This window comes from Arachis ipaensis, chromosome B8 (assembly GCF_059453495.1).
Source record: "Arachis ipaensis isolate K30076 ecotype BB chromosome B8, ASM5945349v1, whole genome shotgun sequence".
In the NCBI taxonomy this organism is placed as follows: Eukaryota; Viridiplantae; Streptophyta; class Magnoliopsida; order Fabales; family Fabaceae; genus Arachis; species Arachis ipaensis.
In genome coordinates, this window is record NC_142443.1 from 36,214,338 (window position 1) to 36,241,377 (window position 27,040).

The window sequence follows — 27,040 nt, forward strand, 5'->3', positions numbered from 1 at the left end:
CAGACTGCGCTAACAAAGTTAGTTTACTAGTTTGTTTAAATAAATGTCAAAAGTTTGAATTTTTCTTTGTACATATAATAATTTATTGACTAATAACAAATTCTTAAATAAAATTCTAATTTGCAGTGAATTAATATTTATTCTATCAAACTAAAAGATACCGTAAAAAAAAAACTACACTGATAATTTAGACTATTAATCTATAACATAATTAATATTTTTCATCATCAATTATATACATATCTTTTATCAATCCTGCTAGGTGAATAATGAGAATAATGAGAGATGCAACCAACATGAATAACGGATCATATTTCAGGCTCACTAATAAAGATTATATCTAATTAATTCAAAATTTAATTTTAAAAATTAAAATTAATTTTTTTTAACTTATTATTTGCATCGTTAAAAAAATGTTATTTCTCTGTATTTTCTCATCTTTTATCTTTGTCTTCATTATTAGTATCTGAATTTAATAGATCCATCATGAGTGAACGACAAACAAATTAATAAGCTTTAAAATGTTAAAATACAAATGAAAATTTTCTGTATCATACTTTAAAAAACTAGATTACATTATAACTGGATTGTAAATTTTTTTTTTTACACTCCTAAGGAGTTAAAAGTCAATAACATTTCAATTAGATATAAATTATATAACTCAACATATTATTGATGAAAATTTAACCTTCAATTTTTTGCGTATTGATGAACTTATTGTATAGTAATATTCACATTTAAATTTTTCATATAACTATCTTTTTCAATAATTATATTTTTTAAATAAAAAATAACAAACACACATATGCACACATATATATAATAGCAGAGATTCGAACAAAAATATTTAAAACATCTTTAAATAAGAATGTTTGATCTCGTTCATTGAATAGATTATCATGAATTAAATTTTTGACACGTAATCTAAATTAAAAGTATTATCATTATTATTTAAAGTATTGTTATCTTTTAAAATCGTTATTTTAGCTATGATACTAATTTTTTTAATTTGTTTAAAATTTAATTTTTAACAAAATTTTTATTAGAAAATTGTTTTATCTTTTTATTATTTTTTATAATTTAATTATTTATTTTTTTAAATTTTTTTAATTTACTTGTTGATTCAATTTTATTCCTAGTTTATGTTTTTATTATTAACCTACGTTCTTTTAAAACATATTTTTTAACTGTAGCTAAATAAACAACTTTAGAAAAAAATTATTTTTGCTGCCTTTATTTGAGTGTGGTTGCTATATATAATATATAAAAAAAGGAAAAGAAAAAAAAAACTACAATTCACATCCATAAACATGCATGTTTTAGTGTATGATACATTTTGTTGACTTGTTTGAAGTCTTCAATAATAACGATGTACTTTGAAGGACCCTGCCTTTCATTTCCTCCATCTACCTCTATTAATTAATTCAATTTGATCCTTACGGCTTTAACTTCATTCACCAGCTATTTCAACATATATATATATAAACTCTTCCTACTTATGATATAATATAATAATATGTTCCTATATATAATTACCGAACTGCTTTAATAATCATTTCAATTTCATCATCAGCAAAGCATGAACATGATCTCCCCTTATTGTTTCTTCTTGCTTTTGCTTCTTGCTGCCTTTGGCTTTTACTCTCAAGGTTTTGGAGCTACCCAGCTGCCAGAAAATGAAGGTGAGTGTATTCAATTTTCATTAATTTATTTATTTTTATAAATTTGTTTATGTATTCAATAAAAATATATGTCATATTGAGAGTAAATACTACTATACAAATTAAATAATCTAAATGATATGAGATTAATCGTAGACATGGATTCTCCAAAAAATTATGGAAAAAGTTTGGTAACCAAAATTTTTCAGCCATAATTAGCCAAAATTTTCTATATTTTACTTCATTTATATCACTTAATAACAGTTTTATTTTTTACTCCACTCTCTTATCATTTTACTTATCACCGTTCTTATTAAATCTGCTTACTAATGATATTAATTATAAAATTATATCCTTTTTTATTAGACACTATTGTAATCAATACTTAATATTTCTTTTTATAATTTGATTTTTATATATAAAAATACAATAAAAATTAATAATAATTATATTTAAGAATGGTAATTATAATATCAATTACATTAAATAATTGTAATTGACTTTAATTTTTATTTCCTTTAATTCATTTATTACCATTTCAGAAATTAGAAAACGGGAAAACCTTGTTTAATACCTTTATCATTATTACAAGGATCATGAATTGTAGGTCGTATAGGTTAGAAGTCAACAAACACAATTCTAGTTCAATTACAAGCATAATTGGGATAGGCCAAGGAAATTTACAAAAAATCGCTTTTATCATTGTAAATAGTATGATATTTGAAATCGACCTTAACACGGTACTTATGTCAGAAGGAATTGAAGAATAATTTGAACAACATACGGACTTATTCAATGAAATTGTTGTCAGTCAACCAATTTTCGAAAATATTACATTAACTTTGATGAGGTATGGTAATAAACTGATATAATTTTTTTGTGTTTTTATGTACATTTATAATTATACTGTACTAACTAAGTTCATACACATAACATTCATAAGTTCATATACATAACATCTATAATTACATACAACTAACATCTAAAAATTAAATTCATGTTTATTAGATATTACATCCATACACATATCATTTTTTAGTTATTGCATAAGTAACTATCAAGTTACTACAAATGTTTAAATTTTATCATAATTGAATTTAAAAAATGTCAAATTCTTAAATTAATTTATTTAATTGATAAATTTACTCATAACATCCATAAATTTATACACATAACATCCATAATTTCATATTAATAACATCCATAATTTTGTGCACATAATATTCATAATTTCATACTTATGATGTCTATAATTAATAAATTTTTATAATTAATATTACCAAATTTTAAACTATGCATCTTATTGTATTCTTCAAATTATTTCATGTGCACTAATAAGTCATAATTTTAATTATTAATATTTTTTATTTAATATTCATATGTATGCTTATTTATTGATTTTAATATAACAAGTTAATAATTATTTCTAAAAATTTATTTTTTAATTTTTGTTTATATTTTATATTTTATTTTTTACTTTCTAATAGTCTATATGTAAAATATGAGTTGTATAGTAAAAGTAGTTAAAATTTTTTAATTTAAACTCCATAATTTCTGTAGAGAAATTACATTTTAATAAGTAATAATGTGATTGAGGGATGTTAGGGATTTGATTTGAGAGAAACTGAAACTAATTTTAGAAAGAACATTAATGACTCTAACCACGCAGAATAAATGTGAATGATAAGGAAAGTGGTAATAAGGAGGTGTATCTCACTTGCTTATCAAGAGAATGAAAATTTTTTCGTAACATTTCTATATTGTAATTACTTTTTGGCTACCTAGCACTACCCTATATGATTTGAATAGTGTATTAATTCTCATAAATATTCATGATTAGACAAATTAAAATATGGACTCTATCTATTTGAATCCTGTCCAATAATGAATAAATGAAAAAGTTCTGTAACAAAAAAAAAATCAAAAATAGTTTAAATTTATTTTATTTATTATTTATTAATTATTATTGAAATTAATAAATATTAAATAAGACAATGCAAGTTTAGACTTTTTTTTTTTTTTTTCGACTTAGTATTACTAGTGAACATAATATATTGATCGCACTCCTTACTTGTTTGTTGAATTATGTATATCAGTGCAAGCTCTGCAAAGCATAGCAAAGACACTTGGGATCAATAATTGGAATCCTAGCGTTGATGAATGCAATAAGCGGCAGGGAAGAAACAATTGGAGTTCATGTTGGGAATTTAAAGATGATGAATATCAGAATGTTGTCATCTGCAATTGCTCCATTGACACTGTTTGTCATGTCACTAATTTGTACGTGATTTATTTGTTTAATTTGTTTTATTCTCTTGATATATGATTATATGTATACATATAGAGGGGTTTTAAGAGTAGGAGAAGTCCAAGGGTTATATTTATACACTTAAAATATTATACTAATTTTTTTAATCTATCGTTTTTATACTATCACCTTTTTTTCTTTTTATTATTATTATTATTATTATTATTATTATTATTATTATTATTATTATAAGGTATCAAGTTTCTTAATGTGCCATATTTTTATGATTAATCATGTTATATATACACTAAAATTAATTACTAATATAAAATATATATTAAAATATAAATATACATTAAAAATAAATTAAATCACATATATATATTTATACATAAATATATTAATAATTAATTTTAGTTACTAATTTTAGTATACAAATTAAATCACTTTTTTGTTTTATGATATATAGGGGTAAATTGTGGTCCTGAACAAGATGAATCAAATGTACACATGCATAGCATTGTTCTAAAAAGTGATTAAATTTGCATATCTGTATGAATAATCGGATACCTTTAGGTAATTGTTTTATGGAAACTAAGAATATTTTATTTTTACTTTAGCTAAAAATAACTTTAAATATCTTTTGAATTTTGCCTTCATTAAATAATTTTTTCTTGTTTTGTTTTGTTTTGTATTTTCCGTGTATTATACATTCTTATATCTGTGTTTGACTTTTCTATCTTTTTTAAATATCCTGTCACCTTTTAGTATTTTTACAAGCATAAACAATTTTGTTTCTTCATTGCATCTGAAAAAAAATATATTCTTAATTAGAATTCAAAATATTTATTTCAAATACAAGTAATTTTTATTTAATTTCAAATTCCCTTAATAATAATTCTTTAAAATTCATAAGAACGTATTATTTATCAAAAAATTTGCATATAATAAATCTATCTTTAAATGATATAGGATATTTTTTATACTGAATTAAAAAAAAAACGGAGAAAATGACACTCATCTCCTTTAAAAGATGTCTAAATAACATTCCCATTCTTTTTATTTATAATAAAATATACACTCTTCTCTTTTACAAGATTAAAATAACATAAATTTTATTTTATTTGACTAAAATACCCATCAATAGCTATTATAATTATAATTATATATATAATAGTAATCATTATTTAATTAATTAAATAATAATAATAATATGAAATACATATTTTAAATTGTATTAGATTTTATTTATTTTTAATATGTTATCACATTACATAAAACATTTTAACTTGTTACAAAGATATAAATTAAATTTTTTTTATATATTTCGATTATTGATGTAAAACATTTATTTGATTATAATATCTTATCAATAATATAAAATATTTTAAATTGTTATAAAAATATACAATTTAAATTTTATATATTTAATGAATATTATTTTAATAAATTTTATTTATTTTTAATTGTTAGAAACAAGAGAGTAATCTGAAGAGTGTATTATTCATCAGATTGTTGTCAAAGGTACAATGTACAAGGGTATATATAGGTGTTAGAAGAATCAAAGTAATAAAAGAACAAAATCCTACAATAAATACATAGATATGCTATATAAATATAAGTGATACTAACTGATCCTAATTATACTCTAACATCCCCCCACAAACTCCAGTGAGATCTAAAGATACCATCTTGAGTTCGGATACTAGAGTTCAAAAACGAGTAGGATGATGAGCCTTCGTGAAGATATCTGCAGTCTGATCCAGAGTTCTAACAGCTATGAGGCGAACAACATCAATAAGTAGACGTTGATGAACAAAGTGACAATCAATCTCAATGTGTTTGGTGCGTTCATGAAAAACATCATTATGGGCAATCAGAATAACATTGCGGTTGTCACAAAAAATATCAGTCGAGGACGACTGAGGAGCACCCAAGTCTTTAAGAAGCCAATGAATTGAGACAACATCAGCAGTGGTGTCAACGAGAGCACAGTATTCAATTTCTGTGCTTGAGTGGGCAGTGAACGTTTGCTTCTTGGCTCGCCAGGAAATGGGAGAGTCACCAAGAAACAAACAATAACCAGTAGTAGAACGACGATTAGTGGGATCACCAGTCCAATTAGCATCAGAGTACGCCTGAAAGGATAAAGATGAATGGACAGAAAAATGAAGTCCATGAAATAGAGCACCTTTGATGTAGCGAAGAATGCGAAGAACGGCCGCATAGTGAGTAGTACGAGGAGCAGACAAGAATTGGCTAAGAACATGAACTGGATAGGCGATGTCTGGGCGTGTGACAATCAAGTAGACGAAACCTCCAACTAACTGTCGATAAAGAGTAGAATTATCCAAAACAATGCCATCCATAGGGGTAAATCGAACATTAGGCGCAAGTAGAGTAGACTCAGTGCGACTATCTGTAATCCCAGTGCGAGCAAGAAGATCTGAAGCATACTTAGCTTGAGAGAGATAGATACCAGCATCTGTGGATATGACCTCGAGACCAAGAAAATAACTGGGAGAACCAAGATCTTTCATCTCAAAAGGATGGTGAAGGGATGCTTTGAGATCAGAGATACCATCAATATCATTTCCAATAATACTCATGTCGTCAACATACAAATGCAGAAGAACAACTCCACATTCACTTTTACGAATAAAGAGAGCATTCTTATGAGGGCTGCAAGTAAATCCGAGATTGATAGGAGACAGGAGACGGGTTGATAGAGAGACAAGAGACGGGTTGATAGGAGCAGAGGTGGTAGATTCAGTAGTAGCAGCAACAGCACAAGCAAACACATTCTTGGAGAAGGTGGGATGAGAATGATACTTGAGGTGATCAGGACGTGGAGGGCGAGTAGGACAGGTAGTAATAAAATGTTTCGAGAGCTTGCAGTAATAGCAGAATAGTTGTGAACAATTGTAGCCAATGTGATCTTTCTGTTGGCATTTGCAACATTCAACAGAAAGATAGACTAAGAATAGGTGTCCAGAATGGTTACAGTTTCAACAGAATTTACCTTTCTGTTTGTGGCAGCAAAAACATCCAATTTTTCTATAATAGTAGATACAAAGATCAAAGAGATGAAAGAAAACTGCAAATTCGGGGCCAAAAATGAGAAAACCGACAGCAGAATCGAAAAGATTTCACCAAAAAATCTTAAGGAGGGTCCCACTGTCTGCCACATCAGCTACCACATCAGATGCCACATCAGCAGCCATGTTAGCAGGAAAGGTCGACACGTGGCGACGGCCGACTGAAGAAGGGAGCCACGTCAACTCATTTTTGCAGCCGTACATAAAATAATAATACATATGTTATATCATATATGACAGTTTTGTGATGTATATAAAATTTAAAATAATTTATTTTTTCTTTTAAATTTTCATTATTCTTAAAATATTTCTCCATGGATGGGTTAAATGAATGATAAACAGATGTATGAAACGTCAAAATCTCCCGGGTACCCTGCCGCCTGAGCTAGTGAGATTGCCTTACCTTCAAGAAATGTATGTTTAATTCTACAACTTTATTCCCATTACAATCCTCATTTTTGCAATTTGTTGTTTCATTTCTTCAACGACATTATTTATCTATTTTTATGATATGAACATTTTATCTTTGTGCAGTGATCTTACTTTAAACTACCTGAATGGCACAATTCCTAGAGAATGGGGCTCCTTGAATCTTCTCAACATGTATCGCCAAAATATTTTACAGTTCTATTAATTCAATAGAATAAAATTAATTGACAATGTTAATACTGTATACATAAATCAGTCCTATTCGTCATATGATCCTGAAATATATTAAAAATACTAATACTATAATATATATGACACAGTACTCTTGGAGGAAATCGGTTAACGGGTCCAATACCAAAAGAGATAGCCAACATATCCACACTCAAAAGTTTGTGAGTTTCTTTTTATCCACCTTATAGCTACCAAAGTAAAAGCTTAATTGAAATTTATGTATTCAATGGGACTTAGCCTAATTAATTTAATTTAATTTGCAACGGATATATAGTGTTGCGGAGTCCAATCAACTGTACGGAGATCTTCCTCCTGAGCTTGGGAATCTGACCCAGATTCAAAGACTGTAAGCACCTTAATTAATTACTTTACCTTAAGTTTTATTTGCCAATATTTACATTCAATATGGTACTTATGGTTACAGTGGCTACCATTGCTATATAATTTTAGCTACGCTTAAAAAGTATTTCTAAAATTAAAGTAATAGTAACGTATTTTAATTTGAAAAATAAAAATATTAATTAACAAAATTTAAAAAATTATCACTTTAATTTTAGCAATATTATTTAAGTGCTACTAAAGCTGTTTAGCTATCGTAAGTCGTAACCATAGGCACCAAAAGAGTCAAATATCTCAATAGTCACAATAAAAAAAATCTCAACAGTCAATGACAGAAAAAACTTAATAATCGGAGTTAGCAATAGCTCAGCAAGTGAACCAACCATTGTAATAAATTAAGTGTGTGTTTGGATTACAGTTTGCAAACAGAAATTTGTATAAAATTAATTTTGTAAAATTGATTTTGATGATAAGTTAGTTTGAGTTAACGTGATTTATGTTTGGCAATCTTTATATCAAAATTGATTATAGTAAAATAAATGTTGTTTGGATTATACTACTCAAAATCATTTTTAAATGAAAAATTACTAAAAGAGACATCAATTTTATATACCTGCAAAATCCGAATACTATAAAAAATAATATAAAAAATATTTATCATATAAATAAAATAAATACAATAAAAAATAAAATTATAAAAGAGAGAATTATAAATTTTATAATGTCAGACAAAAAAAATATTCCATAATTTTTTTAGTATCATCAGTACTCTTTAATTTAGTATTATTTTAGACTATAAATTTTTATTATTTATAGAATTAATAAAAAATAAAAAAATTAATACAAAACAAAAATAGAGTACATCAAAGAAAAGAAAAAAATCATATAGATAAGAAATAATAAAAATTCCATAAAACCAACAACATATATCATATGAACAAAAAAATACCATAAAACGTAAATAAAATTCATATGAATAAAATCAAATAAAAAATAAAAAAATTTCATACACAACATAAATACAATGCAGTAAAGTATAGAAAAAAAAAAGAATTCATATGAAAAAATAATAAAAATATCATAAAAATTAATAAAATACCTGAAAAATCAGAACACTATAAAAAAATAAAAAAAAAAGTCAACAATATTTATCATATGAATAAAAGAAATACAATAAAATAAATAAAAAATCATATAAACAAAGCCAACCAAAAATTAAAAAAAAAGATTTTATAAAAATATACATATAAAAAATAATATAGTAAATGATAAAAAAAACTCATATAAAAATATAACATGAGAAATCTGAAGACTTACACAAATAATATAAAAATATTTATCATATAAATAAAAATATAATAAAAAATATAAATAAAAAATATAATAAAAAATATAAAAATTAAAATATGAAAATGAGTACTAAAAATAATAAAAAATTAAAATATTCAATTTGCTAGTGATTGAAATAAATCTGAACGATTTTGATGAAAAAAATTGGAACGAAAAAACTATGAAGAAGTGGAAGAACTACAGAGAACGATTGTGAAGATAATAGTTACTGGTATCATTCTTATAGAAGAAAATGAAGGGTAGGGTTGGTAAAAAAGAAATAAATTTTTTACCTAATTTTCTAATGATAATCAACAACCATGAACGTGAAACGCAGAAGCTACAAATTTTAGCTTCTCCTAAACGTGGGTTCAGAGGCAGAATCAATTCTATGTTCAGAAAGATAAAAATTGCCAAACATCAAAGTGAAACTTTCAAGAAACTCAAACGGGCTTCTCTCCTCCCCAACGTGTTTGCCAAACACACCCTAAATCCACCTATGCCTGTGATATATACAAATATTCATTTGAACCCAACCATTGTAATAAATCCCAAGGTTTTGTACAATAAGGATACATCTCATGATCATAACAATATTTAATGCTCAATCCTCGCTACGCAAGATCGATGATATTAAGACCCAGAATATCACAACTACTTTATCAAAGCACCTTGTCAATGTCGACACAATTTTATGTAGGGGCAATACCAACCCAAACTCGAAAGAAATTGAGGTACCTTGTTCGACTCCCATGGTGCCGCCATCAAGCCAGATTTTCAACCGTACGATGGAAAGCGGTGGTGGGGCATCAGCTGCTGCCTCATTGCTAGAGCTGGACTCCGGGGTTCGGCATCTGCCACCAGAGGCAGCTTTGACGTGGATGTGGACTGCTGAGCAGTAGGAGGCGACGTCGTCGCCATAGACAAAGGCACGTAGTTGAGGTTATGAACTATGATGAACGGTGGTGCACGAATTGTGAATCACACTTTTCACAACTCGTACCACTGACCAGCAAGTGCACTGGGTCGTCCAAGTAATACCTCACGTGAGTAAGGGTCGAATCCCACGGAGATTGTTGGTTTGAAGCAATCTATGGTTATCTTGTAAATCTTAGTCAGGAAGTCAATTATGTTTATCAGTTGAATTGCGAATAACCAAGAGAGCATAAATTAAAGGTTACTTGTTGTGCAGTAATGGAGAATATGTTGGAGTTTTGGAGATGCTTTGTCTTCTGAATCTCTGCTTTCCTCTGTCTTCTTGTTCACGCACGCACGTCCTCCTATGGCAAGCTGTGTGTTGGTGGATCACTGTTGTCAATGGCTACCTTCCATCCTTCCAGTGAAAACTACGCTCACGCGCTCTGTCACAGCACGGCTAATCACCGGTTGGTTCTCGATCCGGTTGGAATAGGATTTACTATCCTTTTGCGTCTGTCACTAACGCCCAGCCTTCAGGAGTTTGAAGCTCGTCACAGTCATTCAATCATTGAATCCTACTCGGAATACCACAGACAAGGTTTAGACTTTTCGGATTCTCATGAATGCCGCCATCAGTTCTAGCTTATACCACGGAGATTCTGATTAAGGAATCTAAGAGATACTCATTCAATCGTATATAAAACAGAGGTGGTTGTCAGGCACACGTTCATGATTTGAGGAAGGTGATGAGTGTCACAAATCATCACCTCCATCACAGTTAAGCGCGAATGAACATCTTAGATAGGAACAAGCGTGTTCGAATGGAAAACAGAAATACTTGCATTAATTCATTGAGACACAGCAGAGCTCCTCACCCCCAACAATGGGGTTTAGAGACTCATGCCGTCAGAGAATACAAGGGTTTGATCTAAAATGTCATCCGGTACAAAATAAGTCTCTAAAAGTTGTTTAAATACTAAACTAGTAGCCTAGGTTTACAACAAATGAGTAAACTATGATGGATGATGCAGAGGCCCACTTCTGGGGCCCACTTGGTGTGTGCTGGGGCTGAGAATTAAGCAATCCACGTGCAGAGGCCATTTGTGGAGTTGAACGCCAGTTTTTGTGCCAGTTTGGGCGTTCAACTCCAGCTTTTGATCCTTTTCTGGCGCTGGACGCCAGAATTGGGCAGAGAACTGGCGTTGAACGCCAGTTTACGTCATCTATCCTTGTGCAAAGTATGGACTATTATATATTGTTGGAAAGCCCTGGATGTCTACTTTCCAACGCAATTGGAAGCATGCCATTTCGAGTTCTGTAGCTCCAGAAAATCCACTTTGAGTGCAGAGAGGTCAGAATCCAACAGCATCAGCAGTCCTTTTTCAGCCTGAATCAGATTTTTGCTCAGCTCCCTCAATTTCAGCCAAAAAAATACCTGAAATTACAGAAAAACACACAACTCATAGTAAAGTCCAGAAATATGATTTTTTCCTAAAAACTAATAAAAATAGACTAAAAACTAACTAAAACATACTCAAAACTATATGAAATTATCCCCAAAAAGCGTATAAAATATCCGCTCATCACAACACCAAACTTAAACTGTTGCTTGTCCTCAAGCAACTAGATAAATAAAATAGAAGACTAATAGGTTGAGAAGCAATAATATCTCAGAGTTTTTGATTGAAGCTCAGATTCTAATTAGATGAGCGGGACTAGTAGCTTTTTGCTTCTGAACAGTTTTGGCATCTCACTTTATCCATTGAAGCTCAGAGTGATTGGCATCTATAGGAACTTAGAATTCAGATAGTGTTATTGATTCTCTTAGTTCAGTGTGATGATTCTTGAACACAGCTTCTTTATGAGTCTTGGCTGTGGCCCTAAGCACTTTGTTTTCCAGTATTACCACCGGATACATAAATGCCACAGACACATAACTGGGTGAACCTTTTCAGATTGTGACTCAGCTTTGCTGAAGTCCCCAATTAGAGGTGTCCAGAGTTCTTAAGCACACTCTTCTTTTTGCTTTGGACCTTGACTTTAACCGCTCAGTCTCAAGTTTTCACTTGACACCTTCACGCCACAAGCACATGGTTAGGGACAGCTTGGTTTAGCCGCTTAGACCAGGATTTTAGTCCTTTAGGCCCTCCTATCCACTGATGCTCAAAGCTTTGGGATCCTTTTTATTTGCCCTTGCCTTTTGGTTTTAAGGGTCATTGGCTTTTTCTGCTTGCTTTTTTTTTTCTGCAAGCTTTGTTCTTTGCTGCTTTTTCTTGCTTCAAGAATCATTTTTATGATTTTTCAGATTATCAATAACATGTCTCATGTTCATCATTCTTTCAAGAGCCAACATATTTAACAGTCTTAAACAACAAATTCAAAAGACATATGCACTGTTCAGGCATTCATTCAGAAGACAGAAAGCATTGCCACCACATTTAACTAATTAGAATTTCTCTTATTAAAACTCGAAATTTTATTGCCTCTTATTCAAAAGATCTACTACTTTATTCATGTTTGCTGATGATGAGAAAAATAAACTATAGCTTAATTGGAGATAAAATCAAAATAGATACTAATTACTACTATATGACTTCTAAGGTAAACTTTTATAAGGACACTGTCACAGAGTTAAGGCAGAAATTGGAAATTAACAACCTTTATTCTGGGGGCACGGGGGTTCCTCTGATCCTTGGGGTGCTTGGTCCTACAAGAGAAGACTTTTGGCGCTTCAATTCCCTTAAGTCACGCCCCTGCTCCTCTTGTTCTTTAAACATATAGGTCAGCATTTGACTGTGTTCCTTCTGTTCTTTTATTATTTGCTCCATAGCTTCCCGTATCTTGGTAACGGACGTCTCAAGATATTCCCAGTATTCAGCTTGAGGGATCTCTGAGAGGAATTCCTGTGCTCTTTTCTTGATGGGATCCTCCTGTGCTTGTTGTTTTTCCATTGATGCTTTGGTGATTGGCTTTTCAATTAGGATATATTCAGTTATTCCCATCCTTACTCCAGCGTCCTTGCAGAGTAGAGAAATCACGCTTGGATAAGCCAATCTGGCCTCTTTTGAATTTTTGTTGGCAATCTTGTAGAGTTCAGTTGAAATCAGCTGATGAACCTCCACTTCCTTCCCCATCATGATGCAATGGATCATCACTGCTCTTTTAACTGTGACTTCAGAGCGGTTGCTAGTGGGCAACAGAGAACGCCCAATGAAGTCCAGCCATCCTCTGGCGACTGGTTTGAGATCCTCTCTCTTGAGTTGATTTGGGACACCCTTTGTGTTGGTGGTCCACCTGGCTCCAGGGATACATATGTCCTCTAGAATTTTATCCAGGTCAATGTTTGCTCTCATCATCCTCCTGTTGAAGGAGTCTGGATCATCCTTTAGTTGAGGTAGCTTTAAGATCTCTCTGATCTTGTCAGGGGTGGTATGAACAATCTTCCCTCTGACCATGGTCCGAAATTCATAGAAGGCAGTTCCACCAGATAGTTTTTGCTTGTCAGTCTGCCACATATTACCATAGAACTCCTGGACCATGTTCCTTCCCACTTTCGTTTCAGGATTAGCTAGGACTTCCCAGTTCCTGATTCGAATTTGCTCCTGGATCTCCGGATATTCATCTTCTTTCAGATCGAATCTAACTTCCGGGATCACTGATCTCAGACCCATTACTTTAAGATAATGGTCTGAATGTTCTTTAGATAAGAACTTCCCTTGATTCTAAAGTGGTTTTGGAATGCTCTCTTTCTTGCCTCTTGGAGTGGGTTGTTTTCCTTTAGGAGCCATGATCTTAGTGATCTCGGATAAACACACCAAACTTAGAGGTTTGCTTGTCCTCAAGCAAAAGAAAAGAAAGAAGAGGGGTAGAAGGAGAGCTAGGTGCAATTGTTGATGGAGGATGAGGGAGGCCGAACCCAAATTTAAAGGGATGGGGGGGGGGTTTCGAAAAATTGGAAAAGATAAGATAAGAAGATTGAGTTGAAAAAAAGATAAGATAGAAAATATAATTTAATTTTGAAAAGATATGATAGATTTTTGAAAAAGATAAATCTGAATTTTGAAAAAGATAATATAGAGATTTGAAAAATGTATAGATTAGTTGAAAAGATTTTTGAGTGAAAAAGATAGATTTGTTTTCAGAAAAGATTTGAAAAGAGTTGGATTGAATTTGGAAAGATGGAATTTTAGAAATTAAGGATTTTAGAAATCAGGGTTCTTGACATGTTCATGTAAAAATCATGCATTGAAGCATAAAAATTAAAATTAAAATGGAAATACGTGTGGAAAAAATGAATTTGGCTCCTCCCTGTCTTCCTGGCGTTTGAACGCCCAAACACTGCCTGTTTTGGGCGTTCAGCGCCCAATTGCTGCTCTCCTGGGCGTTCAACGCCCAGCTGCTGCCATTACTGGCGTTCAACGCCCAGTGGGTGCCCCTTTCTGGCGTTGAACGCCCAGCTGCTACCATCACTGGCGTTCAGTGCCCAGTGGATGCCCATTTTGGGCGTTGAACGCCCAAAATGTTCTTTTACTGGCGTTTTCTTGCCAGTGAGATTTTTTTCTCTGTTTTGTGTGCCGAGGTCTTCTGTAAATGATTATTTACCTTGTTATCAATGAACTCTATATAAACAATTAAAAACAAAAATAGAAATAGGGCAAAATGCTTAGAGGATTGTTGCCCCATGGCTGGGTTACCTCCCAGCAAGCGCTTCTTTATTGTCTTTAGCTGGACCTTGCTGAGCTTTTAATCTAGCTTCAGCCTTGAGCATTCTTGCTCGATGTTGCCTTCAAGATAATGCTTGATTCTCTGTCCATTGACAATGAACTTCTTATCAGAATCAATATCTTGAAGCTCCACATAACCATATGGTGACACACTTGTAATCACGTATGGTCCCCTCCACCGGGATTTCAGTTTCCCGGGGAATAGCCTGAGTCTAGAGTTAAACAACAGGACCTTCTGTCCTGGTTCAAAGATTCTAGATGACAGCTTTCTGTCATGCCATTTTTTTTATTTTTCTTTATAAAGCTTGGAATTTTCGAAAGCTGTGAATCTGAATTCCTCTAGCTCATTTAGCTGGAGCAATCGTTTTTCTCCTGCTAATTTGGCATCAAAGTTTAGGAATCTAGTTGCCCAGTAGGCCTTATGTTCCAGTTCCACGGGTAGGTGACATGCCTTACCATACACGAGTTGGTATGGAGATGTCCCTATGGGGGTCTTGAATGCTGTCCTGTAAGCCCACAGAGCATCATCCAGGCTCCGTGCCCAATCCTTTCTACGGGTATTTACTGTCCGTTCCAGGATTCTCTTTAATTCTCTGTTAGAGACTTCAGCTTGCCCCATGGCAGAGTAAAGCTGTTTATTGCAGAAGTGAGTGCCCCCATCACTGATTAGTACTCTAGGGACACCAAACCTGCTAAAGATATGTTTCTGGAGGAACTTTAGCACTGTTTTAGTATCATTGGTGGGTGTGGCAATAGCCTCAACCCATTTTGATACATAGTCAACTGCCACCAGAATATAAGTGTTTGAGTATGATGGTGGGAAAGGTCCCATAAAGTCAATTCTCCATACGTCAAACAACTCAATTTCCAAGATTCCTTGTTGAGGCATAGCGTAACCATGAGGCAGATTACCAGCTCTTTGGCAACTGTCACAATTACGTACAAACTCTCGGGAATCTTTATAGAGTGTGGGCCAATAGAAGCCACATTGGAGGACCTTGGTGGCTGTTCGCTCACCTCCGAAATGGCCTCCATATTGAGAGCCGTGGCAATGCCACAGGATCCTCTGTGCTTCTTCTCTAGGCACACACCTACGGATGATTCCGTCTGCACATCTCTTAAAGAGATAAGGTTCATCCCACAAGTAGTACTTTGCATCAGTAATTAATTTCTTCTTTTGTATCCTGTTGTACTCCTTGGGTATGAACCTTGCAGCTTTATAGTTTGCAATATCGGCAAACCATGGTGCTTCCTGAATGGTGAATAAATGCTCATCAGGAAACGTCTCAGAGATCTCAAGAGAAGGGAGGGACGTTGATGAGCGGATATTTTATACGCTTTTTGGGGATAATTTCATATAGTTTAGAGTATGTTTTAGTTAGTTTTTAGTTTATTTCCATTAGTTTTTAGGAAAAATTCATATTTCTGGACTTTACTATGAGTCGTTTATTTTTCTGTAATTTCAGGTATTTTTCTGGCTGAAATTGAAGGAGCTGAGCAAAAATCTGATTCAGGCTGAAAAAGGACTGCTGATGCTGTTGGATTATGACCTCCCTGCACTCAAAGTGGATTTTCTGGAGCTACAGAACTCGAAATGGTGTGCTTCCAATTGCGTTGAAAAGTAGACATCCAGGGCTTTCCAGCAATATATAATAGTTCATACTTTGCACAAGAATAGACGACGTAAACTGGCGTTCAACGCCAGTCCTCTGCCCAATTCTGGCGTCCAGCGCCAGAAAAGGATCAAAAACTGGAGTTGAACGCCCAAACTGGCACAAAAACTGGCGTTCAACTCCACAAATGGCCTCTGCACGTGAATTGCTTAAGTCTCAGCCCCAGCACACACCAAGTGGGCCCCAGCACACAGAAGTGGGCCCCAGAAGTGAATTTCTGCATCATCCATCATAGTTTATCCAATTTTTGTAAACCTAGGCTACTAGTTTAGTATTTAAACAACTTTTAGAGATTGATTTTATATCTCATGACATTTCAGATCTAAACTTTGTATTCTCTGACGGCATGAGTCTCTAAACCCCATTGTTGGGGGTGAGGAGCTCTGCTGTGTCTCGATGAATTAATGCAAGTATTTCTGTTTTCCATTCAAACACGCTTGTTCCTATCTAAGATGTTCATTCGCGCTTAACTGTGATGGAGGTGATGAACTGTGACACTCATCACCTTCCTCAAATCATGAACATGTGCCTGACAACCACCTCCGTTCTATATACGATTGAATGAGTATCTCTTAGATTCCTTAATCAGAATCTCCGTGGTATAAGCTAGAACTGATGGCAGCATTCATGAGAATCCGGAAAGTCTAAACCTTGTCTGTGGTATTCCGAGTAGGATTCAAGGATTGAATGACTGTGACGAGCTTCAAACTCTTGAAGGCTGGGCGTTAGTGACAGACGCAAAAGGATAGTAAATCCTATTCCAACCGGATCGAGAACCAACCGGTGATTAGCCGTGCTGTGACAGAGCGCGTGAGCGTAGTTTTCACTGGGAGGACGGAAGGTAGCCATTGACAACGGTGATCCACCAACACACAGCTTGCCATAGGAGGGCATGCGTGCGTGAATCAGAAGACAGAGGAAAGCAGAGATTCAGAAGACAAAGCATCTCCAAAACTCCAACATATTCTCCATTACTGCACAACAAGTAATCTTTAATTTATGTTCTCTTGGTTATTCACAATTCAACTGATAAACATAATTGACTTCCTGACTAAGATTTACAAGATAACCATAGATTGCTTCAAACCAACAATCTCCGTGGGATTCGACCCTTACTCACGTGAGGTATTACTTGGACGACCCAGTGCACTTGCTGGTTAGTGGTACGCATTGTGAAAAGTGTGATTCACAATTCGTGCACCAAGTTTTTGGCGCCATTGCCGGGGATTGTTCGTGTTTGGACAACTAACGGTTTATTTTGTTGCTTAGATTAGGAAAAATTTTCTCTTTTTGGTTTAGAGTCTTTTATTATTTATCCCTTGTTAAAACACTTTAAATTTATAGCTCAGTTAATTAGAACGTGGTGTTTATGTTCATGGTAATTGGCTATCATATTTTTTAAAACCTTTTTCAAAAATAATTTTTCTGTTAAATCTTGTGCCAAACTTTAAGTTTGGTGTTTTCAAAAATAATCTTTCTTAAAATTTTCGAAAATTTTCATAACTCATTTGGCTAGAGCGTTAATCTGTGTTCTTGGTAATTGGGTTAGAGTCTTTTATTTTCTTTTCAAAACCTTCTTTTTCATAAATAATATTTTTTCTATTAAATCTTGTGCCAAACTTTAAGTTTGGTGTTTTCTTGTTGATTTTCCTTTGGTTTTCGAAAATTTTGGTTTGGTTTTCTAAAAATTTTAAGTTTGGTATTCTTTCTTCATGTTCTTGTGTTCTTGTGAATCTTCAAAGTGTTCTTGAGTTCTCCTTGTGTCTTGATCTTAAAATTTTTAAGTTTGGTGTTCCTTGGTGTTTTCCCTCCAAAATTTTCAAAAACAAGGAGCATTAGATCTAAAAATTTTAAATCTTGTACTATCTTATTGTTTTTCTCTCTCCTCACTAAATTCAAAAATATCTTTTCAAAATATCTTTTCTAACTTCCTAACTTCTTATCTTTTCAAAATTTGTTTCAACTAACCAACTAACTTTTTGTTTGTTTCTTAACTTTTTCAAAACCACCTAACTAACTCTTTCTCTCTAATTTTCGAAAATATCTTCCCTCTTTTTCAAAAATTTCTTTTTTTTAACTAATTAATTCTTATTTTCTTTTACGAAAAAAAAAATATTTTTAATTTCAAAATTCAAATTCTTTTTAGTTATTTTATTTTATTTAAGTATTTACTTCTTATAAAATAAAATAAATAAAAAGATAAATCAGTCCAAGTTATATCCATATATCCATCATGGACATAAGTGGAAATGAACAGTCCAGGAGGACTCTGGGGTCATATTCTAACCCCTCTACTGCTTCATATGGGAGTAGCATATGCATACCCTCCATTGGAGTTAGTAGCTTTGAGTTGAATCCTCAGCTCATTATCATGGTGCAGCAAAGTTGCCAGTATTCCGGTCTTCCACAGGAAGAACCTACAGAGTTTCTGGCGCAGTTTTTACAAATTGCTGACACAGTACATGATAAAGAAATAGATCAGGATGTCTACAGACTATTACTATTTCCATTTGCTGTAAAAGATCAAGCTAAGAGGTGGTTGAATAACCAACCTAAGGCCAGCATAAGGACATGGAAACAGCTGACAGAAAAATTCCTGAATCAATATTTCCCTCCAAAAAGGATGACACAGCTAAGGCTGGACATCCAAGGCTTCAAGCAAGGAGATAATGAATCTCTTTATGATGCCTGGGAGAGATACAGAGAGATGCTACGAAAATGCCCCTCTGAAATGTTTTCAGAGTGGGTTCAGTTAGACATCTTCTACTATGGGCTTGCAAAAGGAGCTCAGATGTCTCTAGATTACTCAGCTGGTGGATCTATCCATATGAGAAAGACAATTGAAGAGGCTCAAGAGCTCATTGATACAGTTGCCAGGAATCAGCATCTGTATCTAAGCAGCAACCCTTCCATGAATGAAGAGGTTAAAACAGTAACTGCTGAATTCAGTACTGTAAAACAAGCTGCTGAATTCAATCAGCAATTGGATTTTCTAACAAAGCAGCTAGCTGAATTCAAGGACAGGCTACAGGAGACAAGGATAGCTAATATACATATGGACGAACAGTTTAAGCAAACAAAGCAGCAGCTATCAAGGCAAATAGCAGAAGAATGCCAAGCAGTTCAATTAAGAAGTGGGAAAACATTAAATACCCCACCTCAAGGCATCAAAAATTCAAGAAATGAGCAACCCACCAAAGATTCACCTGAGGACAGTAAGAGCCCAGGGAAAAATAATTCTGGCACTAAAACGCCAGAAAATGGGTGGAAGGCTGGTGCTGAACGCCCAGATCATGCCCAAAACTGGCGTTCAGCGCCAGAAACAAGGCAGGATTGGCGTTCAACGCCAGAAATGGGCAAGAATCTGGCGTTGAATGCCTAAATGGGGCAGAATCCAGCATTGAACGCCCAAAATGGGTACATTTCTAGCGTTCAGGCGCCAGGAACAGACAGTGAGCTGGCGTCTAACGTCACTCCAGCTTCTGACTCTGGCACTCAATTGCCAGTGAGGGATCAGACACACACAAGTGCTGATAACAACCCCTCTAAAAAGGCTTCTTTAACCACTAAGGTTGAGGAATATAAAGCCAAGATACCTTATCCTCAAAAACTCCGGAAAGAGGAGCAGGATAAGCAATTTGCTCGCTTTGCAGATTATCTAAGGACTCTTGAAATAAAGATTCCATTTGCAGAGGCACTTGAGCAAATACCTTCTTATGCCAAGTTCATGAAAGAGATCTTGAGTCATAAAAAGGAGTGGAGAGAAACAGAAAGAGTTCTCCTCACTGAAGAATGCAGTGCAGTCATTCTGAAAAGCTTTCCTGAAAAGCTTAAAGACCCTGGGAGTTTTCTGATACCATGCATATTAGAAGGTGATTGCACCAAGACAGCTTTATGCGATCTTGGGGCGAGCATCAACCTGATACCTGCATCCACTATCAGGAAGCTTGGCTTAACTGAAGAAGTTAAACCAACCCAGATATGTCTCCAACTTGCTGATGGTTCCACTAAATACCCATCAGGCGTGATTGAGGACATGATTGTCAGAGTTGGGCCATTCGCCTTTCCCACTGACTTTGTTGTGCTGGAAATGGAGGAGCACAAGAGTGCCACTCTCATTCTAGGAAGACCCTTCCTAGCAACTGGACGATCCCTCATTGACGTCCAACATGGGGAAATAACCCTGAGAGTCAACGATGACGAGTTCAAGTTGAACGCTGTCAAAGCCATGCAGCATCCAGACACATCAACAGACTGCATGAAAGTTGACCTTATTGACTCTTTGGTAGAAGAGATCAACATGGCTGAGAGTCTCGAATCAGAGTTGGAAGACATCTTTAAAGATGTTCAGCCTGATTTGGAGGATTCAGGGGACATGAAAGAGCCTCTAAACTTTCTTCTGAAAGAGGAAAAACCTCCTAAACCAGAGCTCAAGCCACTGCCACCATCCTTGAAATATGCATTTCTAGGAGAAGGTGACACTTTTCCAGTGATCATAAGCTCTGCTTTAAATTCACAGGAAGAGGAAGCACTTATTCAAGTGCTAAGGACACACAAGACAGCTCTTGGGTGGTCCATAGGTGACCTTAAGGGCATAAGCCCAGCTAGATGCATGCACAAAATCCTATTGGAGGATAATGCCAAACCAATGGTTCAACCACAGAGGCGGCTAAATCCAGCCATGAAGGAAGTGGTGCAGAAAGAGGTCACCAAATTACTAGAGGCTGGGATTATTTATCCCATTTCTGATAGCCCCTGGGTGAGCCCTGTTCAAGTCATCCCAAAAAAGGGAGGCATGACAGTGATTCATAATGAAAAAAATGAACTGGTTCCTACAAGAACAGTTACAGGGTGGCGCATGTGTATTGACTACAGAAGGCTCAATACAGCCACCAGAAAGGATCATTTTCCTTTACCATTCATAGACCAGATGCTAGAGAGACTAGCAGGTCATGATTATTACTGCTTTTTGGATGGCTACTCAGGCTATAACCAGATTGCAGTAGATCCCTAGGATCAAGAGAAAACAGCATTCACATGTCCATCCGGAGTGTTTGCTTATAGAAGGATGCCCTTTGGGCTATGCAATGCACCTGCAACCTTCCAGAGATGCATGCTCTCTATTTTCTCTGATATGGTGGAAAAATTTCTGGAAGTCTTCATGGATGACTTCTCAGTATATGGAGACTCATTCAGCTCCTGTCTTGATCACCTAAAACTTGTTCTGAAAAGATGCCAAGAAACCAACCTAGTTTTAAACTGGGAAAAGTGTCACTTCATGGTGACTGAAGGAATTGTTCTTGGGCATAAAATCTCAAACAAGGGAATAGAGGTGGATCAAGCAAAAATAGAGGTAATTGAAAAATTACCACCACCTGCCAATGTTAAGGCAATCAGAAGCTTTCTGGGGCATGCAGGATTCTATAGGAGGTTTATAAAGGATTTTTCAAAAATCGCAAAACCTCTAAGCAATCTGCTTGCTGCTGACACGCCATTTGTGTTTGACACAGAGTGCCTGCAGGCGTTTGAAACGCTGAAAGCTAAGCTGGTCACAGCACCAGTCATTTCTGCACCAGACTGGACATTACCATTTGAGCTAATGTGTGATGCCAGTGATCATGCCATTGGTGCAGTATTGGGACAGAGGCATGACAAGCTTCTGCATGTCATTTATTATGCCAGTCGCATTTTAAATGATGCCCAGAAAAATTACACAACCACAGAAAAGGAATTACTTGCAGTGGTTTACGCTATTGACAAGTTCAGATCCTACTTAGTAGGATCAAAGGTGATTGTGTACACTGACCATGCTGCTCTTAAGTATCTACTCACAAAGCAGGATTCAAAACCCAGGCTCATCAGATGGGTATTGCTTCTGTAAGAGTTTGATATAGAAATAAGAGACAGAAAAGGGACAGAGAACCAAGTAGCTGATCATCTGTCCCGGATAGAGCCAGTGGAAGGGACGTCCCTCCCCTTCCTTGAGATCTCTGAGACGTTCCCTGATGAGCATCTATTTGCCATTCAGGAAGCACCATGGTTTGCCGATATTGCAAACTATAAAGCTGCAAGGTTCATACCCAAGGAGTACAATAGAATACAAAAAAAGAAACTAATTACTGATGCAAAGTACTACTTGTGGGATGAGCCCTATCTCTTTAAGAGATGTGCAGACGGAATTATCCGTAGGTGTGTCCCCAGAGAGGAAGCACAGAGAATCCTATGGCATTGCCATGGATCTCAATATGGAGGCCATTTCGGAGGTGAGCGAACAGCCACCAAGGTCCTCCAATGTGGCTTCTATTGGCCCACACTCTATAAAGATTCCCGAGAGTTTGTACGTAATTGTGACAGTTGCCAAAGAGCTGGTAATCTGCCTCATGGTTACGCCATGCCTCAACAAGGAATCTTGGAAATAGAGTTGTTTGATGTATGGGGAATTGACTTCATGGGACCTTTCCCACCATCATACTCAAACACTTATATTCTGGTGGCAGTTGACTATGTATCAAAATGGGTTGAGGCTATTGCCACACCCACCAATGATACTAAAACAGTGCTGAAGTTCCTCCAGAAACATATCTTTAGCAGGTTTGGTGTCCCTAGAGTGTTAATCAGTGATGGGGGCACTCACTTCTGCAATAAACAGCTTTACTCTGCCATGGTTCGGTATGGAATTCGCCACAAAGTGGCCACTCCATATCATCCACAAACCAACGGGCAAGCTGAAGTCTCTAACAGAGAATTAAAGAGAATCCTGGAACGGACAGTAAATACCCATAGAAAGGATTGGGCAAGGAGCTTGGATGATGCTCTGTGGGCTTACAGAACAGCATTCAAGACCCCTATAGGGACCTCTCCATACCAACTCGTGTATGGTAAGGCATGCCACTTGCCCGTGGAACTGGAACATAAGGCCTACTGGGCAACCAGATTCCTAAACTTAGATGCCAAATTAGCAGGAGAAAAACGATTGCTCCAGCTAAATGAGCTAGAGGAATTCAGATTCACAGCTTTCGAAAATGCCAAGCTTTATAAAGAAAAATAAAAAAAATGGCATGACAGAAAGCTGTCATCTAGAATCTTTGAACCAGGACAGAAGGTCCTGTTGTTTAACTCTAGACTCAGGCTATTCCCCGGGAAACTGAAATCCCGGTGGAGGGGACCATACGTGATTACAAGTGTGTCACCATATGGTTACGTGGAGCTTCAAGATATTGATTCTGATAAGAAGTTCATTGTCAATGGACAAAGAATCAAGCATTATCTTGAAGGCAACATTGAGCAAGAATGCTCAAGGCTGAAGCTAGATTAAAAGCTCAGCAAGGTCCAGCTAAAGACAATAAAGAAGCGCTTTCTGGGAGGCAACCTAGCCATGGGGCAACAATCCTCTAAGCATTTTGCCCTATTTTTATTTTTATTTGTTTATATAAAGTTCACTGACACTAAGGTAAAGAATCATTTGCATAAGTTTACAGGGTTACAGAAGGAACCTACGCACAAAACAGAGATAGGGAGCTTACTGGCAAGAAAACGCCAGTGAAGGCCATTTTGGGCGTTCAGCGCCCAAAATGGGCATCCAGTGGGCGCTGAACGCCAGTAAGGATAGCTATCTGGCGTTCAACGCCAGAAAAGGGCAACAACTGGGCGTTGAACGCCCAGGAGAGCAGCATTTGGGCGTTGAACGCCCAAAACAGGCAGTGTTTGGGCGTTCAAACGCCAGGATGGTGGGGAGGAGCTCTCCTTCTACCCATCTCCTTCTTTTTCTTTTGCTTGAGGACAAGCAAAGCTCTAAGTTTGGTGTGCTTATCCGTGATCACTAAGATCATGGCCCCTAAAGGAAAACAACCCACTCCAAGAGGAGCAAGGGCGTGATTTAAAGGAACTGAAGCGCCAGAAATTCTCTCTTGAAGGACCAAGCACCTCACAGACTAGAGGAACATCCACTTCCCAAACCTCAAGGTTGTTGAGTTCTAATCTTAGCCTTAACTCTGTGATAACTGTTCTTATTTTAATTTTACCTTAGGAGTCATATAGTAGTAATTAGTATCTATTTTGATTTTATCTCCAATTAAGCTATAGTTTATTTTTCTCATCATCAGCAAACATGAATAAAGTAGTAGATCTTTTGAATAAGAAGCAATAAAATTTCGAGTTTTAATAAGAGAAATTCTAATTAGTTAAATGTGGTGGCAATGCTTTCTGTCTTCTGAATGAATGCTTGAACAGTGCATATATCTTTTGAATTTGTTGTTTAAGACTGTTAAATATGTTGGCTCTTGAAAGAATGATGAACATGAGACATGTTATTGAGAATCTGAAAAATCATAAAAATGATTCTTGAAGCAAGAAAAAGCAGCAAAGAACAAAGCTTGCAGAAAAAAAAAAAGCCAAAGCCCTTAAAACCAAAAGGCAAGGGTAATAAAAAGGATCCCAAGGCTTTGAGCATCAGTGGATAGGAGGGCCAAAAAGGAAAAAAATCCTGGCCTAAGCGGCTAAATCAAGCTGTCCCTAACCATGTGCTTGTGGCGTGAAGGTGTCAAGTAAAAACTTGAGACTGAGCGGTTAAAGTCAAGGTCCAAAGCAAAAAGAAGAGTGTGCTTAAGAACTCTGGACACCTCTAATTGGGGACTTTAGCAAAGCTGAGTCACAATCTAAAAGGTTCACCCAATTAAGTGTCTGTGGCTTTTATGTATCCGGTGGTAATACTGGAAAACAAAGTGCTTAGGGCCACGGCCAAGACTCATAAAATAGCTGTGTTCAAGAATCATCATACTGAAATAGGATACTCAATAACACTATCTGAATTCTAAGTTCCTATAGATGCCAATCACTCTGAGCTTCAATGGATAAAGTGAGATGCCAAAACTGTTCGGAAGCAAAAAGCTACTAGCCCCGCTCATCTAATTAGAATCTGAGCTTCATGCAAAAAAAAAAAAAAAAAAAACTCTGAGATATTATTGCTTCTCAACTTATTAGTCTTCTATTTTATTTGTCTAAGTTGCTTGAGGACAAGCAACAGTTTAAGTTTGGTGTTGTGATGAGCGGATATTTTATACGCTTTTTGGGGATAATTTCATATAGTTTAGAGTATGTTTTAGTTAGTTTTTAGTTTATTTCCATTAGTTTTTAGGAAAAATTCATATTTCTGGACTTTACTATGAGTCGTGTGTTTTTCTGTAATTTCAGGTATTTTTCTGGCTGAAATTGAAGGAGCTGAGCAAAAATCTGATTCAGGCTAAAAAAGGACTGCTGATGCTGTTGGATTCTGACCTCCCTGCACTCGAAGTGGATTTGCTGGAGCTACAGAACTCGAAATGGAGTGCTTCCAATTGCGTTGGAAAGTAGACATCCAGGGCTTTCCAGCAATATATAATAGTCCATACTTTGCACAAGAATAGATGACGTAAACCGGCGTTCAACGCCAGTCCTCTGCCCAATTCTGGCGTCCAGCGCCAGAAAAGGATAAAAAACTGGAGTTGAACGCCCAAACTGGCACAAAAACTGGCGTTCAACTCCACAAATGGCCTCTGCACGTGAATTGCTTAAGTCTCAGCCCCAGCACACACCAAGTGGGCCCCAGCACACAGAAGTGGGCCCCAGAAGTGAATTTCTGCATCATCCATCATAGTTTATCCAATTTTTGTAAACCTAGGCTACTAGTTTAGTATTTAAACAACTTTTAGAGATTGATTTTGTATCTCATGACATTTCAGATCTAAACTTTGTATTCTCTGACGGCATGAGTCTCTAAACCCCATTGTTGGGGGTGAGGAGCTCTGCTGTGTCTCGATGAATTAATGCAAGTATTTCTGTTTTCCATTCAAACACGCTTGTTCCTATCTAAGATGTTCATTCACGCTTAACTGTGATGGAGGTGATGAGCTGTGACACTCATCACCTTCCTCAAATCATGAACGTGTGCCTGACAACCACCTCCGTTCTATATACGATTGAATGAGTATCTCTTAGATTCCTTAATCAGAATCTCCGTGGTATAAGCTAGAACTGATGGCAGCATTCATGAGAATCCGGAAAGTCTAAACCTTGTCTATGGTATTCCGAGTAGGATTCAAGGATTGAATGACTGTGACGAGCTTCAAACTCTTGAAGGCTGGGCGTTAGTGACAGACGCAAAAGGATAGTAAATCCTATTCCAACCGGATCGAGAACCAACCGGTGATTAGCCGTGCTGTGACAGAGCGCGTGAGCGTAGTTTTCACTGGGAGGACGGAAGGTAGCCATTGACAACGGTGATCCACCAACACACAGCTTGCCATAGGAGGGCATGCGTGCGTGAATCAGAAGACAGAGGAAAGCAGAGATTCAGAAGACAAAGCATCTCCAAAACTCCAACATATTCTCCATTACTGCACAACAAGTAATCTTT

At 35.5% G+C, this 27,040-nt stretch overlaps 1 protein-coding gene across 1 annotated transcript in view; it reads left to right on the forward strand.

Annotated features, from left to right (window-relative positions):
* Window positions 1-1,326: 1,326 nt before the first annotated feature.
* Window positions 1,327-27,040, forward strand: part of LOC107610866 (putative leucine-rich repeat receptor-like serine/threonine-protein kinase At3g14840) — a 65,024-nt gene continuing 39,310 nt past the window's right edge. The window contains exons 1-6 of the mRNA XM_021109250.2: window positions 1,327-1,682; window positions 3,758-3,941; window positions 7,350-7,421; window positions 7,542-7,610; window positions 7,757-7,828; window positions 7,942-8,013. Of these exons, the coding sequence (XP_020964909.1) occupies window positions 1,580-1,682; window positions 3,758-3,941; window positions 7,350-7,421; window positions 7,542-7,610; window positions 7,757-7,828; window positions 7,942-8,013 (572 nt within the window). The 5' untranslated portion in view covers window positions 1,327-1,579. The remainder of the gene's footprint in view (window positions 1,683-3,757; window positions 3,942-7,349; window positions 7,422-7,541; window positions 7,611-7,756; window positions 7,829-7,941; window positions 8,014-27,040) is intronic.